The sequence below is a fragment of the Chiloscyllium plagiosum genome, unplaced genomic scaffold (genome assembly GCF_037043375.1).
Source record: "Chiloscyllium plagiosum isolate Xiang-an unplaced genomic scaffold, Cpla_swu_hap1 HiC_scaffold_20, whole genome shotgun sequence".
Taxonomy (NCBI): domain Eukaryota; kingdom Metazoa; phylum Chordata; class Chondrichthyes; order Orectolobiformes; family Hemiscylliidae; genus Chiloscyllium; species Chiloscyllium plagiosum.
This window is the reverse complement of record NW_028270158.1, coordinates 30,626,190-30,643,416: the sequence shown is the minus strand read 5'-3', so window position 1 is coordinate 30,643,416 and position 17,227 is coordinate 30,626,190. Positions and strand designations below refer to the sequence as shown.

Sequence of the window (17,227 nt, the reverse complement as noted above, 5' to 3'; positions counted from 1 at the left end):
CCTTGGTCCATTCCCATTTCTGACGTCTTGGTGACACCATCTGAAAGCAGACTGTTAGTTTGCCAATGCACTCTGATGACACCCAGCTCTATCACATCACAATCACTTTCTATTTCTCCATTGTTAAATTATCATTCTGCTTATCTGGCACCCACCACTTGTGTAAAATATTCTCCCAGCTAGGCATGAGGAAAACTAAAACCATTGTTTACAATCTTTGCTCTAAACACTACTTCCTGGTTACCAACTCTTTCCCTCTCTGGCAACTGCCAAAACTATATTGACAACCTTGGCGTCATATTTGACTCAGAGGTGAACTTCTGATCACAATCAGCATAAGATTACTCACTCAGTTTGGCCTTGCTAGATGCCACTTGGGCTGAAACTTTGTCATGTCTTTCTGTCAACTCTAGACTTGACTATTCTAACATACTCTTGGTTGCTCACCCTCATGTTAACCTCCATAAACTGGAGGTCATCTAAAACTCTGTTGTCTGTGCTTTAACATGTGCCAAGTTCTTTGGCCCTTCTATCTGTGCTTGCTAACTTATATCGGCTCCCAGTGAAGCAGCATGTTTATTTCAAAATGTTTACCTCGCTTTCAAATCTCTGCATGACCTTATCCCACCCTATCTGTAATCTCCTTTAGCTCACAACACTCAGCTATTTGTGCTCCTTTAATTCCAGCCAAGGTTCCTAGTGCTGGAATTCTCTCGTTATCTCTGAACCTCACTTTCTGGCTTTAAGAAACACTTACAAACCTAACTCTTTGGCCAAGATCATGATCACTTTTTTAAGTGGCTTGATGTCATAGTTTGTATGTGAAGTATCTTGAGACAGTTCACTGTAAATTGTTCTATAAATATAATTTGTTGCTAAAAGAACATGATGCTGACACTTACCATTATTCCTGTCCCTGAGGAGGTCAAGATCCCGGGCAGTAGAGATCGATAGACTTGTCATCACACTGCCAGGAGTGACGTAAGGGTCAGTTTCAGGGTCAATGTTTTGATAACCTTTCCAAGGCTCACCAGGACGAAACTCTATGTAAAAAATTCAAGCAATGAATTCAAGTGTTCCAGAGGTGGGAAAATAGTCTCAATTCCCAAAATAGAAACCAACAAAAAGAGGAACTCCATGCATATGGTGCTCCAGGTACGAATGAACAACCCACTGCAAATGTAAAGATAATTGACCCTGCTAGTGTCCTTTTTCCCCATTTGGGAGGAAAAAAACATTACCAAGTCCACTTACTTCTTCCCCAACCCCACAAATCCCACATCATTCAGAAAGTCCTCCAGTCATCAGTCCAGATAGGGCACTGATTCAAGTCTTTTCATATGGTGTCATCTGACCTAGGATTAAATATCTCATTTCACAGACCTACTCTACTTTCAGCAAATTATTCATCTGATTGTATCAATATATGGAGGAACAAGATGACAATTTTTCACAGCCATGATGTTTTATTGCTCTTTATAGATATGGATTAACACTTCAATTGCACTAGGATGTGAGAAAATGTCACCCCATAAGAATGATTCCTCTTCTATTGAATGAATTGCAAGCACCTGAAGGAAAGTTATACTCTATGCAAAATCACATACTTGCAAAAGGACCCCTAATATCCCCATAACAGCCACAGGAATTCCCAAGGCACAATGAAGTTAAGAGCTTCAAAACAATTGAAAATTATACAGTTGACAGTGCAGAGATTAACAATTCCAGAAGCCAAACTAAAGGGAAAAAAAGAAACCCACTCTCACTGAACCGGAGTCAGTCACCATCACAGGACACCATTTGGCTTATCCAGTCCATGCCAGATCTCTACATGCAAATCCAATCAATGTTATTCCCCCACCACTGTACCCCCACACTCCTATAAGCTACATACAAAATGTGAGCAAAAGCTAACCACTGAGTTCCTTTAGTCTGTTCTGCCATTTAAGATGATCATGGTTGACAGTTGTTTCAAATCCACATTCCCACGTACCTACGATTACTCTCAGTTCTCCCATCTAACATGAACCTATCCAGTCCTGTCTTTAGAACTCATTTCTGCCCTGAAAAGACAATCCCTAAAAGTGCCACCTAGTTCTGGGCTGACCAAAGAGAAACCTCCATTCAAAGTCACTTTGTCAAGACCATTCTTATACACTTAATCAAGTATCTCTCACTCTTCAAAACCCTAGTGGAAACAAGCACTGCCTGTCAAACCTACCCTCATAACACAACCCATTCATTCAGGTGAAAATCCAGTAAACTTTCTGCTTTCAATATACATAGTGTTCTTTAAATGAGACAACCAAAATGAACAACATTTAAAATGTGGTCTCATAATTTCCTGTATGACTGAACTACAACATCCTTACTTTTATGTTCAATTTCCTTTGTAATAAAGTACAGTATCTCATCAGCCTTTGTGATTGTGTGCCATATTTGCATACTAACCTGTTTTCAACTCATCTGCGAGGGAGGAGCAAAGGACTTCTGGGAAGGTGAGTCTAACCATTTAAAACATTTACTTCAGGCATCGGAGCCTTCATTTGCCGAGAGGTGCAAGGGAGGAGCAAAGGACTGCCGGGAAGTTTTTAAGTGGGTGAGATTTCTCGTTTTTTTTCCTTCTCTTCCTTTGTATAGTCCTGTGCGGGCTTTCAGCATAGCAGGATATGGACGTTAGGGCAGTTGCATGTTCCTCCTGCAGAATGTGGCAGGTGAGATACACTTCACACATCTCTGCTGACTACATCTGTGGGAAGTGCACTCAACTCCAGCTCCTTGAAAATAGAGTTAAGGAACTGGAGCTAGATGAACTACAGATCATCCAGGAGGTTGAGGGGGAAATCGAGAGGATGTACAGGGAGGTGGTCACTCTCCAGACACACGATAATATGGGCTACTGTCAGGGGGAGGAAAGGGAACTGACGGTCAGAGCAGGAATCCCCCATGGCTGTTCCCCTCAGCAATAAGTATACCGTTTTGGATACTGCTGGTGGGGATGGCCTACCAGGGAAAAGCCATAGTTGTCAGGTCTCTGGCACCGAGGCTCAGAAGGGAAGTGGGGAAAATAGAAAAGCGCTGGTGGTAAGGGACTCAACAGTTAGATGGATTGACAGGAGATTTGGTGGTCAGGAACGGGACTCCCGGAAGGTGTGTTGCCTCCCTAGTGCTAGGGTCCGGGATGTCGCCGTCTGGGGGAGGGTGAGCAGCCAGAAATCGTGGTACATATTAGCACCAATGATGTAGCCAGGAAAGGGATCGAGGATCTGAAAAGTGACTAGAGAGTTAGGTTGGAATCTGAAGAGCAGGAGTAGAGTAGTGACCTCAGGTTTGCTACCGGTGCCACGAGATAGTGAGATGAGGAACAGTCAGCAAATGCAGCTTAACATGTGGCTGCGAGGCTGGTGCAGGAGGGAGGGAGGGCTTCAGATACCTTGACCATTGGGATGCCTTCTGGGGAAGGTGGGACCTGAACATGAAGGACAGATTGCACCTGAACTGGAGGGGCACAGGTGTCCTGGGTGGGCGATTTGCTTGTGAGATTCAGGAGGGTTTAAACTAGTTTGGGAGGGGGTGGTGGAAATCAGAGCCACATGTCGAAGGGGGTGACAGTTGCAGATGGGGCAGTAACAGGATGTATTGAATCTATCAGGAAGGGTTCTCACACGATGAAACAAAGGGATCGGTTAAAGTGTGTCTGCTTTAATGCAAGGAGTGTCCGAAGTAAGAGTGACGAACTTAGAGCATGGATCAGTTCTTGGGGCTACGATGTTGTGGCCATAACGGAGACATGGGTTTTACAGGGGCAGGAACGGTTGCTTGATGCTCCAGGGTTTAGAACGTTTAAAAAGAACAGGGAGGGTGGAAAAAGAGAAGGGGGTTTGGCATTGCTAATCAGAGAGTGCATCACAGCTACAGAAATGAAGGTTGTTGAGGAAGGTTTGTCTACTAAGTCAGTATGGGTGGAAGTTAGGAACAGCAAGGGAACAGCCACCGCATTGGGGGTTTTCTACAGACCACCTAATAGTGGTAGAGAGATTGAAGAACTCATAGGTGGGCAGATTCTGGAAAAATGCAGAAGGAGCAGGGTTGTTGTTATGGGTGATTTCAACTTTCCCAATTTCGACTAGAACCTGAGTGCAGATGGTTTGGATGGAGCCATTTTTGTCAGGTGTGTTCAAGAGGGTTCCCTTACTCAGTATGTAGAGAAGACCGACGAGGGGAGAGGCCATTTTGGATTTGGTGCTTGGCAATGAGCCAGGACAGGTGTCAGGCAATGGGAGAGCAGTTTGGTGAGTGATCACAACTACCTCACATTTAGCATTGCTTTGGGAGAGTGAAAGGAGCAGTTACCGATGGAAGGTATTTAACTGGGGGAAAGGAAATTATGATGCTATCAGACAGGAGCTTGGAAGTACAGACTGGGAGCAATTGTTCCATAGAAAGGACACAGCAGACATGTGGAGACTACTTAAGGAGTTGGTGCGAGTGATGCATGAATTTGTTCCTTTGAGACAGGTAAGAAGGGTTAAGATTAAGGAACCTTGGATGACCAGAACAGAGGAGCTTCTCGTCAAAAGGAAGGCAGCAGCTTACGTAAGGTGGAAGAAGCAAGGACTTAGCACAGCTTTAGAGGATTACAGGCTTGCTAGAAAGGAGCTCAGAAATGGACTGAGAAGAGCCAGGAGGGGACATGAAAAAGGCTAGGCAAGAAGGATTAGGGAGAACCCAGAGGCATTTTACTCATATGTGAGGATTAAAAGAATGATCAGGGAGAAGGTAAGGCTGATCAGGGATAGCGGAGGGAACTTGTGCGTGGAGTCTGAGCAGATAGGAGAAGTCCTAAATAAGTGTTTTGCTTCGGAAAGGGAACTTGTTGTGAATGAAAACTTTGAGGAGCTGGGATACAGTCTTGTCCAGATCAAAATTGATGAAGTTGATGTGCTGGAAATTTTGGAAAGCATTTAGACTGATAACTCCCCAAGGCCAGACCAGATTTATCCTAGGCTGCTAAGTCGCTGGTGAGGATATTTACCTCCTCACTCTTCACGGGAGTCCTACCGGAGGATTGGAAGGAGGGGAATGTTGTTCCTCTTTTCAAGAAGGGTATTAGGGATATCCCTGGCAATTACACACCAGTCAGTCTTACGTCTGTGGTCAGTAAAGGTTTGGAAAGAATTCGGTGGGATAGGATTTATGACTATTTGGCAAAGCACAATGTGATTAAAGGCAGTCAGCACGGTTTTGAGGGGGGTAGGTCACGCCTCACAAATCTTATTAAGTTCTTCGAGGAGGTTGTCAAGACAGATTGACGAAGATCGAGCAGTGGATGTGGTGTATATGGACTTCAGCAAGGCATTTGATAAAGTTTCCCATGGTAGGCTCATTCATAAAGTCAGGAAGTATGGGATACAGGGAGATTTGGCTATCTGGATTCAGAATTGGTTGGCTGACAGTGGTTGTAGATGAAAAGTATTCTGCCTCGATGTCAGTGTTGAGTGGGGTCCCGCGGGGCTCTGTTCTTGGGCCTCTGCTCTTTGTAGTTTTTATAAATTACTTGGATGAGGAGGTTGAGGGGTGGGTGAGTAAATTTGCAGATGACACAAAGGTTGGAAGTGTCGCCGATAGTATAGAGGGCTACTGCAGGCTGGAGCACGACTTAGACAGGATGCAGAGCTGGACTGAGAAATGGCAGATGGAGTTTAACCTGGATAAATGTGAAGTGATACATTTGGAAGGTCGAACTCGAATGCTGAATATAGGATTAAAGGCAGGATTCTAGGCAGTGCGGAGGAACAGAGGGATCTGGGTGTGCAAGTACATAGATCCCTCAAAGTTGCCAAAGTAGATAGGGTTGTTAAGAAAGCCAATGGTGTTTTGGCTTTCATTGTCAGGGGGATCGAGTTTAAGAGCCACGAGGTTTTGCTACAGCTCTACAAGTCCCTGGTAAGACCACACTTGGAATATTGTGTCCAGTTCTGGTCGCCCTACTATAGGAAAGATACAGAGGCTTTGGAGAGGGTGCAAAGAAGGTTTACCAGGATGCTGCCTAGACTGGAGGGCTTGCCTTATGAAGAAAGGTTGAATAAGCTTGGACTTTTCTCTCTGGAGAGAAAGAGGAAGAGATGAGACCTGATCGGGGTATACAAGATAATGAGTGGAATAGACAGAGTCAATAGCCAGAGACTTTTCCCCAGGGCAGGACTGACTGGTACGAGGAGTCATAGTTTGAAGATATTAGGAGGAAGGTATAAAGGAAACGTCAGAGGTAGATTATTTACGCAGAGTTGTGAATGCATGGAATGCGTTGCCAGCTGTGATGGTGGAAGCAGAGTCACTGGGGACATTTAAGCGACTGCTGGACATACACATGGATAACAGTGAGTTGAGGGGTGCGTAGGTTGAATTATTATATTTCACATTAGGATTAAACCTCGGCACAACATCGTGGGCCAAAGGGCCTGTTCTGTGCTGTACTTTTTCTATGTTCTATGTCAGACGCGTTCTTCCCTGAACCAACATTTTTTTCTTCTTCGACTTCGACATGAGTTCCAGATCACTACCACTACCACTCTTGCATCTCTTACCCAAAAACCTTATGTCTGTGCACCCCTCATCCTTGTACCATCAACGTTTCTCTCTTATCTGTACATATATATAATCATTTTTTACATCTCTATCAGATCACCCCTTAATCAGTTTTGCCAAATAACCACCTCAGCTTCGACAATATTATAAAACAGCTAAATTTTCTCATCCAACTACTTTGGTAATTCTCTTCTGCACTCTCAGAAGGACATTAAATGCGGTGACCTAAATAGAGTTTGATACAACATAGCTGCTTTTGTACTCAATACCTATTTATGAATCTCAAAATCCCATCAGCTTTGTTAACTATCTCAACATATGTTGCCACCTTCAAAGATCTATGCACATGAATTCCCAGGTCTCTATCTCTGTGCACTATTTAAAATTATCAGAGAGTAATTATTGCCTCTGCCTATTATTTCTATCAAAACGCACAATCTCATATTTCAGCATTGGTCACTTGGTCCCCCACAATCCATTAGCTTATTTATGTCCTGATACTCAAATGATATAAAGTTCACTGTATGCCACATCTTCAAACCTGTTATTGACAAATTTTGACATTCTACTTTATATTTATAAAGGCACAGATTCAGCACTGATGCTTCGAGAACACTGCTGTCATCAATCCACCAGTCTGGAAAACAATCATTTCACATAACTTGATGTTTCAGTTCTTGAACCAATTATTTATTAAAATGTATTTATTATTTCAACCACCTCAATTTATTAACCAGTCTTTCATGTGACTTTGTCAAGATCTTCCTCAAAATCTATATAGACAACATCCATGGCATCCCTTCAACAGCCTTTTCTGTTACTTCATCAAAAAATTTAAAATAGTCAAGCATAATTCACCTCAATGAAGGAGAGCCCTCGAGACATTTTAATTCAAATCTCTCCAAGTGCCTTTCAATTTTATCCTGGTCAATACTTCTAAAACCATCAATGTTAAATTAATCAGCCTATTAGCGCAAGAAATACATTACACCCTTTCTTGAGCAAGTATTATATTTCCCACTTTGCAAATTTATCATCTCTCCTCAATCTAGGGAAGTTTACAGGGAAGATGTTCCACCATCGCTACTCCCACTTGCCGAGCAAACTATGATGTCAGGTATCTGGATTAGTTAGGTCTTTCCAGTTTTCACCTTCCACTTTGTTCAGAATCTTCACCTTCATTTCTAACAACATTTTCTCAGCATCTTGATCCTTAAACACCAATACTAAATTCTCATTCGGATTTGTAGCCTTTTTCTGTGCCTTGAAACATTTCTCTCCCAAATAGGTTTCTTACCTACCCACTTAATGCAACATGTCAGAAGATGTTTGGGTTCATTATGTTAGTTTCTATCAATTTTTAATATTCTCTTTGTCACTGTCATTCCTTCTTCACTGCCTCTCAACTTATTTTATTTGGTCTGGTTTTCACTAGAACCAGACATGCATCATGTAGCATTTTTGCATTTCATCATATTCCCTGTCTCACTCATCATCCAAGGAGCCTGGGCTTTGATGCCTCTGTCTTTCCTTATTAGGCTGTACTGAAAGCACTTCTACATTAAAGACCACCATAGGCATTTGTTATTCCTGTTGATCACAACAGAAGAAATACACAGTGATTCAGGTTATTATAAACACAAAGTGAGCAGTCAAAGAACAGTACAGCACAGGAACAGACCCTTCAACCCTGTGCTGACGAAGGATGCCTTTCTAAACTAAAATCCTTTTGTCTCCATGTGGTCCGCATTTCTCTATTCCTTGCTTACTCATATCTGTCAAGATGCCTCAAAAGTTGTTATTGCATCTGTTGCTACCACCATTCTATTGGCAGTGCATTCCAGGCATTTAATACCATGTGTAAAAAATGCTTGCCCGCACATCATCTTTAAGCTTTCCTTCTCTTACCTTAAACCTATATGCTAGAGTAACCTCCAACCCTAATACAGGGAGAAAGACTCGAACTATCCAATCTTTCCCTGCCCTTCAATTTTGTAAACCTCTATCAAGTCGCCCTCTGGAGTTCAAGTGAAAACAAATCAAGTTTGTCCAATCTCCTCTTCTAATACCCTCCAAACCAATCTATACCCTCTCCAAAGGTTCCACATCCTCCTGGCAATGTGGCAACCCAGAACTGTATGCAATATTCCAAACATGGTCTTACTAAAGTTCTATATAGCTACAACATGACTTGCCAATTTTTATACTTTGTGCCAACCAATGAAGACAAGCATGCCATATGCTTTCTTGACCACCTTATCCACTTGTATTAGCACTTTCTGTGAACTGTGGACCTGTATGCTGAGATCTCTCTATGTTAATGAGTCATAGAATCCCTACAGCATGGAAATAGACCCTTCGGCCCAACAGGTCTACACTGACCCTCCGAAGAGTAACCTACCCAAAACCATTCCCTGGACCTATTACTCTACATTTACTCCTAACTAATGCACCCAATCTAAACATCTCTGAACACTATGAACAATTTAGCATGGCCAATTCACCTGACCTGCACATCTTTGGACTGTGGGAAGAAACCGAAGCACCAGGAGGAAACCCATGCAGACACAGACAATGTGCAAACTCCACACAGACAGTCGCCAGAGGTTGGAATTGAACCCAGGTCCCTGGCCCTGTGGGGCAGCTGCGCAAACCACTGAGCCACCGTGCATCACTCCACCCCGTCACCAAGTCATGTCTTATGCTACAAGTTAACAATTTCCATTTTAATTCGTTTTTTTACATCAATGCATTTTTAAGAAATTCTCTCAAATCCTTTCCAATTGATCTCATTCTTTAGGGTTTTTTTTAAAGCGGATCTCTCCGACCAAGCTTTTTGTTATCTTCCCGAATCTCATGCAACTCTTGTCAAATTTAATTTTTCATTGCCACTGTGATGTACCTTGTAATGTTTTAGCACTTTGCAAAGTGCTATGCTGGATCGTTGACACTCTAACCTTGGAACTGGACCTAAAGTTATTTGAAGATAGAAATCAAAATCCAGCTTCAATTGTGCCAGTGCACAATGTCTTACCTGGTGGCCAGTTAACATTGCTAGAGAGCTTATCACTGGGTGATTTGGCACTTGGCCAGCCATCTCCAATAGATCCAGGAGGACTGGCCAGAGAGTTCATGGAAATGTCAAAGTGACCAAAAGGAGATTCTTCAAGCAACTTGCCAGAACAAATACTAAGACCACTTGAAGTAGCACCTAGAAAAAGAAAATATGATTTGTTTCAAACCTCACTACTAAACAGCGCAGAAAAGAATAAAATGGCAACAGTCCAGAAAGAATCACAGAGACGTACAGCATGGAAACAGACCCTTCAGTCCAAACTTGTCCATGCTGACCAGAGATCCTAAATTAATCTAGTCTCATTTGCTAACACTTGGCCTGTATCCCTCTAAACCCTGGTAAAAACAATGACTGCAGATGCTGGAAACCAGATTCTGGATCAGTGGTGCTGGAAGAGCACAGCAATTCAGGCAGCATCCGACGAGCAGCAAAATCGACATTTCGGGCAAAAGCCCTTCACATTCCTGATGAAGGGCTTTTGCCCGAAACGTCGATTTTGCTGCTCGTCGGATGCTGCCTGAATTGCTGTGCTCTTCCAGCACCACTGATCCAGAATCCCTCTAAACCCTTCCTATTTATAAAACCCACGCAGGTGCCTTTTAACTGTTGTCATTGTACCAGCCTCCACTACTTCCTCTGGCAGCTCATACCATACATGCACCACCCTCTGCAAAAAATTGTCGTCCTTTAGGTCACGTTTATATCTTTTCCCTCTCACCCTCAACCTATGCCCTCTCGTTCTGGACTTCCATACCCCAGGGAAAAGACCTTGTCTATTTATCCTATCATGATTTTATAAACCTCAGTAAGGTCACCTCTCAGCCTACGAGGGTTCAGGAAAAACAGCCTCGGCCTATTCAGCCTCTCCTTATAGGAATAATGTGGCTGTTTATAGGCCATGAGCAAAGTCACAAAATTCCACAATTCAGAGATTCTCTTAGCAGTCTATTCAAATAACAAAGGACTTACCATTAATATTTTACCTGATTGTGTGTTAGGGAACCATTGGTGCCTTACCATGTTTGCTGGAGTTTTGATCTAGAGAGGAATTAACAGGAAGGTTCTCTGAAGCAGTCCATTGCTTCAGTCGGGATTGTTGGGATTGTGGCTCTTTCAGGTTAACAATACTGCCGAAATCCAGGGGTACATTCAAGTTTGGATTCAAGCCTAAGGAAGTAAATTGATTTTGTGTTATAATCCAAATGACGGACCCATATATGCAAATGTATGGAGTATTCACAATGCAACTTCTAGGATCCACAAAATCATACATGGCAACCATCATTCCTTCTCGTTTCCAGTGATACTTAGATATACAGGGTGCAGCACTTCAATGACACTTCAAACTTCCATTGAATATGACAATTGAGTGTCAGCAGCCATTCTGTCCTGGAGAGACTCACATGGCAAGGGCTGACTTGTCATCAAGGGCGAGACTCTCAAGTCACATCTCAGTCAACCAGAGCAGTTGTGGCAGATTTTCTTCCCTGAAAGCCAGTGGTGAAAATATTAGGGATTTTTTTTTTTTTTTAAAAGAACAATCTGGTAGATTACGGTCAAGTTTCTCTGGTGCCAGTCCATATTACTAACATTATTAAATTCAATTCCAGAACATGCTGCTGATGGGAATCTGAACTGCCTTTGGTCTGCTATCCAGTTTACAGTAAATGTCAAAGGGAAACACTAGGTGGCAAGACATTGGGGCATCTTTATTTTTATTCAAATACTTTTGTAGAAAAAAAATATACAAACAGATTATTCACCTCTTGACAAAGACCTTTCTTGAGTGGCAGGCTTCCTTCCTGCATGTTGATGGATGGGTGAGCCTGGTATGTGGTTGCTTGCATTACACAGTGGAGGGCTGAGGAGGTTGTGGTTAGGGCTGTTGTCAGGAAGAAACATTTTGGGCATAGGATATTGAGAGGGCATCGGGGAAAGGTGAGCAGCTTGCGATACTGTGGGATCAGATTGACCTGGACTGGGTTGTGGAAACCCACCTAAAGGGTAGCTGCTGTATGTGTTGAGCGAAGGCGGCTCTTTCGTTTGCAGCTCATGTGGGGTGGGGGGCATGAGGTTCTCCGGGAAAGGTTTCATGGAGGGCTGATGCGGTGGTGGAGGCTGCTGCTTCAGAAGGCTTGTTTCCAGTTGACGGGGGTGTTGCAGCATCTGTTGCATGTTGAGCACACGAGCAGCCTGAACATGTGGGAAGGGAAAAAAAAGACGTTTAGTTGTCATACATTCCAAAGCCAAGTTAGTATTTGTTGGGAGTCACTTTTATCTCCTCCCCACAGTATATCAGCAACATAAACTTCAACATTCTAAAATTCATAGTGATTTTAGAAATTCAAGTAGGATAAGGATTTTACTTAATTGTCAGAACTCAGTTGCTGCCCCCTTTTAAATAATCAGCTCTACTCAATGTGATGGCAAACTGAAGTAATGAGAGTTTTGAAGGATGGAGGGGCTGTCTGGGTCAGTGTAGTTTGATATTTATGACGAGTTCATTCAAAGGAGACAATCTGAAACTGAGCAAATGTTAAAAGACTCAGATCAAATTCAAGCACAGCATCAATCAACAAACATTCACACATTTGGCAGTGCCTTTGCCACAACTGTCACCACAATCTACACCCTGGCATCTGTTGCCTCTCCTTTAATGATTATGGTGTATTCACCACCAACACTACACAGCATCACCCTTATAACAGAGTTTCTACACAGACTGGCAGGGTACAAGCCAGAATTCTACACTAGGGCCCTGATCTCATGTTTGACCAGGAAACAGAACACTTGTTATATTGTTTCACCGAAATCAATACGAAATTTAATTTCCCACAGGGGCCAGCAGTTATGAGCAATTAAGCTTTCAAGCTCAATCAAGAATATTGTAGAAGACTTTACCTGTTCTTGAGACTGACGCATGGGTCCTGGCACATTCCTCTGATTCTGTGCCTTCTGTTGCTGAAGCAGCAGTCGCTAATATTAAAAAAGGACATTAAAGTGTAAAATGGCTAACTGATCTCACACTGGACATTGAAAACCTGCTCAATGGGGCAGATTGAACTTGTCACATTCTACAGTTTTGACCTTTGTGAAGATACTGAATTTGTTTGTTCAGGTTCTGGGAAATGGTACCTAACTTAAAGTTAACAAACTCCTTGAAGCTGACGCAGCACTGGATGTAGGCTTTTCTAAAATACTGCAGTGGGGTGATGGTCAGTTGGATAAATTTCCTGATGGACCTAGCTCTGGTCAGATGAATACTATTGTGATACCAGGATCTTGATTTAATATCTACTTCAAAACATGCATAAATGAAAGGACATTTTCAGCATAATTCTACAATGAGCTGGCAGTATTAGATGCAAATAATTTGCTCCTTTCTTTGTCAGCTTTTACCGATGGATGGAGCACTGACTATCTGCAAAAAATGAAGTATAGTTTCCCTCCTCCCCCAAACTCAATCTGATTCCTGCAGGGACTTGTCTGTGGTTTCCCACAGTGCCAGGAAGGAAGTGGTGTGGGGAATACAGAAATCAGATCTACTTGGAACGCACTCACTACCCTTTTACTTGTACATGGATTGAGTAATTGCACGCTACAGGACAAATTCAAACCTGTTCTATTTGCAGGTATTTTCTTTGGGAGATATTTAGGAAGTATTGTGGTAAGTTTGGGGGGGTGGGTGGGTAAAGATGCTTTCTCAAAGAAGCCAAACTTGCCATTCGTTACCAGAAAGTGGTGAATGTTTTAGGCTGGTTTAGGGGTTAGCAGACACTTCATCATTACCTTGTCTTTCAATCTCCTCTTGGCCCAAATATCCAACTTCATAAATATTCATCTGAGAGATGTTGTATTATGCTTTATTAAAATGTCAGCAAGTAATTTGAATCCAGGTTGCATTACAGCATGGGGAACCCTGCCGTTACGTAATACAAGCAACTTCTAGCTGGGATATTGAGAGCAATCAGAAGGAAATCCAGACTAATACATGCCACATAACTATAACAGTAATCCTACCCATGCCCTGATTGAGATCAGCTGTTCTAGCAAATATTAGGGATAGAATTTATGATTTTCAGGTTAAATTGTTCTGCTACCTGAACTACTATTCTTAACATACCGAAGCAAGAGTCAGCCTGACTTCAAAAACTGTTCATTGTTATCCTAGCTCAATACAAACACGGGTTATGAAAAGGAAAGAGCAAACCAATCACATTACTGCAGAAGACCAGCCCTGCTCTCCATTATGTCTTGAGCAAGATCTTAAAGGGAGCATTTTATACAATATTCTCATTATTCTGCCAATCAACTTAATAAATAGTGAAATATATATATATATATATATATATATATATGTAAGGTTAGATCACGGGATCCGGGGAAGATAGCCAAATGGATACAAAATTGGCTTGAAGGGAGGAGACAGTGTGTGGTGGTACAAAGTTGCTTTCTGGATTGGAGAGCTGTGCCCAGTGGTATGCCACAAGGATTGGTGTTGGGCTCAATGCTTTTTATCATTTATATACATGATTTGGATGGGAATACAGAAGGAATGGCTCGTAAGTTTGGAGATGACACCAAAATAGGTGGTGCAGTGGACAATGAAGAATATTAGCTGAGTACAACGGTCCTTAATCAGATGACCCAATGGGTAGATGGGGTTTAATTTAGATAAATGTGAGGTGTTGCATTTTGTAAAGACAAAGCAGAGCAGCACTTGTACAATTAACGTTAGGGCCCTGGGAGTCTTGGCGAACAAAGAGACCTAGCGGTGCAGATTCCTTGAAAGTGCAGTCGCAGATAGACAGAGTGGTGAAGGCAACATTTGGCACCCTTGCCTTCATTGATCAGAATACTGAGTATAGGAGTTGGGAAGTCATGTTAAAGCTGCACAGGACATTGGCGAAGCCACTTTAGAATACTGCAAGCAATTCTGGTCACCCTTCAATAGAAAGGATGTTGTTAAACTTGAAAGGGTGCAGAAAAGATTTAATGATGTTATCAGGACTGGAGAGTTTGAGTTATAGAGAGAAGCTGAGTATGCTGGGGCTCTTCACCCGGAAGAGTTGGAGCCTGAGCAGTGACCTTATAGAAATCTATAAAATCAGAAAGCATGAGTAACAAAGGATAGGGGAGTCCAAAACTAGAGGCTTAAGGATAAGGGAGAAAGATTTTTAAAAAACCAGATGGGCAACTTTTACATGCAGAGAACGGAATAAGCTGCCAGAGGAAGTGGTGGTGCAACTACAACATTTAAAAAGACATCTGGATGGGTATATGTATAGGAAGGGTGAAGAGGGATTTTGGCCAAATGCTAGCATATGGGGCTAGATCAGATTGGGATGCCTGGTCGCCATGGACAAGTTGGACGGAAGTGTCTGTTTCCATGCTGTATGACTATAACTCTAGAAATCATACAAATAAACTGCTGCTGTACCTGTAGCTGGGAGATCTGTGAAAGTTGAGACAGTTGGTTCAACTGGGAGAGCTGGTTCAGCATGGCTACCTGCTGGGGGCCAAAATTTAATAGTGCAGTGTTTAGGCTCCCATTAGCTGTTGCATACTTCAGTAATGATGCTGGAACCTTTAAGAGAATAGAAATTTTTTTATATTTAACGAGCCACTCAAATTCAACATTCTTTAAACATTCAGCTGTTCTGCCTGGTTGTTAATTTTTCTCCAGGCCAAAGCTAATGTTAGCAGTTGGTGGCCTCTGCTCATATTTGGAAGCTTGTAATAAAGAGAGCCACATTTTGTATGGTTGGAGAATTATGTTCAAAAAGACAAATCATTCCCACAGTTTGCTGCAACTCCTCGACTCGAGCACGAGCTGGGGTGACTTGCTTCTTCCCCTCCCCATCACACAATGCAGATATTAACAGGTTGCCACATGTTTGCCTTGGGTATGCAGCTGCATCCAATTATAACACATGCTGTCAACAGTGCGCCATTACCAGAAATGTCTTTACATCAGGTGAGGTAGCACATTCCTGTCCCAACAAACTGATATCAGTAACAAGGTTTTTTTGCATTTGTTTTACTACGGCGTACAAACTAGCATTTCAGAACGAAAAACAGAATGTAGAGAAACTACTGCATCCCAAACATGCAATTGCCCCTCACCAAAGCCATCATCCTGGGGTAAGCTCAGACAAGAGGAATAATACTGATACATGAAGTCATGTGGTGCCCATTATTTAAAATATAGCTCAAATGATAGAAATAAAAGCGCACTCTGCTTTGTTAATTGAGGATATTCTTCCCATGCCCCTGTCCACCTCAACAACAACCTCATCCTGATAATTTAAAATAAATTGCACTGAGATATCATAGCACCTTCCTTGCATCGAATAACACGAATTAAGGGCACGAGCTCACCACATGCCAAGAATGAAGGTGAAAAAACTCCAAATGGCCAAACACCTGTTGCTTCTGGTTAAGTCAAAGAACAAAAGGGGTTAGGGGAAACTTTGAACAGCAAAGAAAATCACAAATATTTGTGTACCTGAGGGGATAATAATGGAGGAGGCACTTGAGCGCGGAGATTAGGCTGAGATGAGTTAAGAGGTTGTGCTGGAGGCTGTTGCATGCCCCTGGCTTGTGCTGCTGCATTGCTGCCGCCAAATATATTAGGATTGCCATTCTGTAAATAAGAGCATAAGCAGCAGAGGAAAGATCCATGATTTCAACCACATCACAGGTTAATTGCAGAATATTCAACATGTACCACATCAACAGTCTGCTGTCTATTCCATTTCTTTCTGCTTTAAGCTAAATCATCAGCCCCTGAACATTTGTAAGACTGGTCACATCTTTTTAAAATGAACCCAACCATCCATGAAGACCCATTTGTGTTGAGACTGTTCTATCAACCAGTACCAACTTGCCACTTTCTGCAAAAATTACAAATACTCAATATACTCAGTAGTAATTTTAACTCATTTTATTTCAACTTCAGCTCAACTGTGACGGTAGCAGGTGACAAGACAGGAATTAATCGATCTTACCCATTCTACAAAGATAAAGTTCCTTTCCTTATGGAGGAAGTGTTTATTATTCTTAGCTTTATTGCACCTCTAACTGTAAGTACTTAAGACAGTTTCACTTTTCAAACAGATCAAATGTTGTTGCACTCAACTAGCCAGTAATCTATGTACAAAATTTAAAAAAAAGATATCAGGACTGTACTGTTATTCATAGCTGATAGATATTCTAATAGTCACTCATAAATGATCTTTATCAAAGGATATGTAACATATAACAGATGTAGTAACTGCTTTTAGTGAGGAGCAATGACATGTACCCAGTATGTGGTCTGAATAGAAACAATGGAGGAGTCCATAAAAAAGGTTCAAAAGGCAAGTTGACAAATATTCAACTAAAAAGCAAGGGTGTATAAAGAGGCCAGGATAATGAGATTAAGGAGGTAGCCTTTTATCCCCCCCCTCCCCGAGAGCTGGCAAAACTTAAAAGGCTCAATTATGTATTTTCTGCACTGTTACATTCTACTTTTGCTTGCTTATTTGTGCCATCGTTTCCTCAAAGCAGGATAAAGCGTCA

At 42.1% G+C, this 17,227-nt stretch overlaps 1 protein-coding gene across 10 annotated transcripts in view; it reads right to left on the bottom strand.

Annotated features, from left to right (window-relative positions):
• tnrc6a (trinucleotide repeat containing adaptor 6A) overlaps window positions 1–17,227 on the bottom strand; it is a 172,456-nt gene that overhangs the window by 17,871 nt on the left and 137,358 nt on the right. For 6 of the 10 annotated variants that reach the window (XM_043711716.2, XM_043711709.2, XM_043711714.2 and 3 more), the window contains 7 exons: window positions 16,173–16,310; window positions 15,105–15,251; window positions 12,566–12,640; window positions 11,428–11,857; window positions 10,682–10,831; window positions 9,623–9,799; window positions 903–1,043 (listed from right to left, as the gene is read on the bottom strand). In XM_043711716.2, the coding sequence (XP_043567651.2) occupies window positions 903–1,043; window positions 9,623–9,799; window positions 10,682–10,831; window positions 11,428–11,857; window positions 12,566–12,640; window positions 15,105–15,251; window positions 16,173–16,310 (1,258 nt within the window). The remainder of the gene's footprint in view (window positions 1–902; window positions 1,044–9,622; window positions 9,800–10,681; window positions 10,832–11,427; window positions 11,858–12,565; window positions 12,641–15,104; window positions 15,252–16,172; window positions 16,311–17,227) is intronic. The other 4 variants (XM_043711717.2, XM_043711718.2, XM_043711719.2 and 1 more) reach the window with 1 other exon arrangement.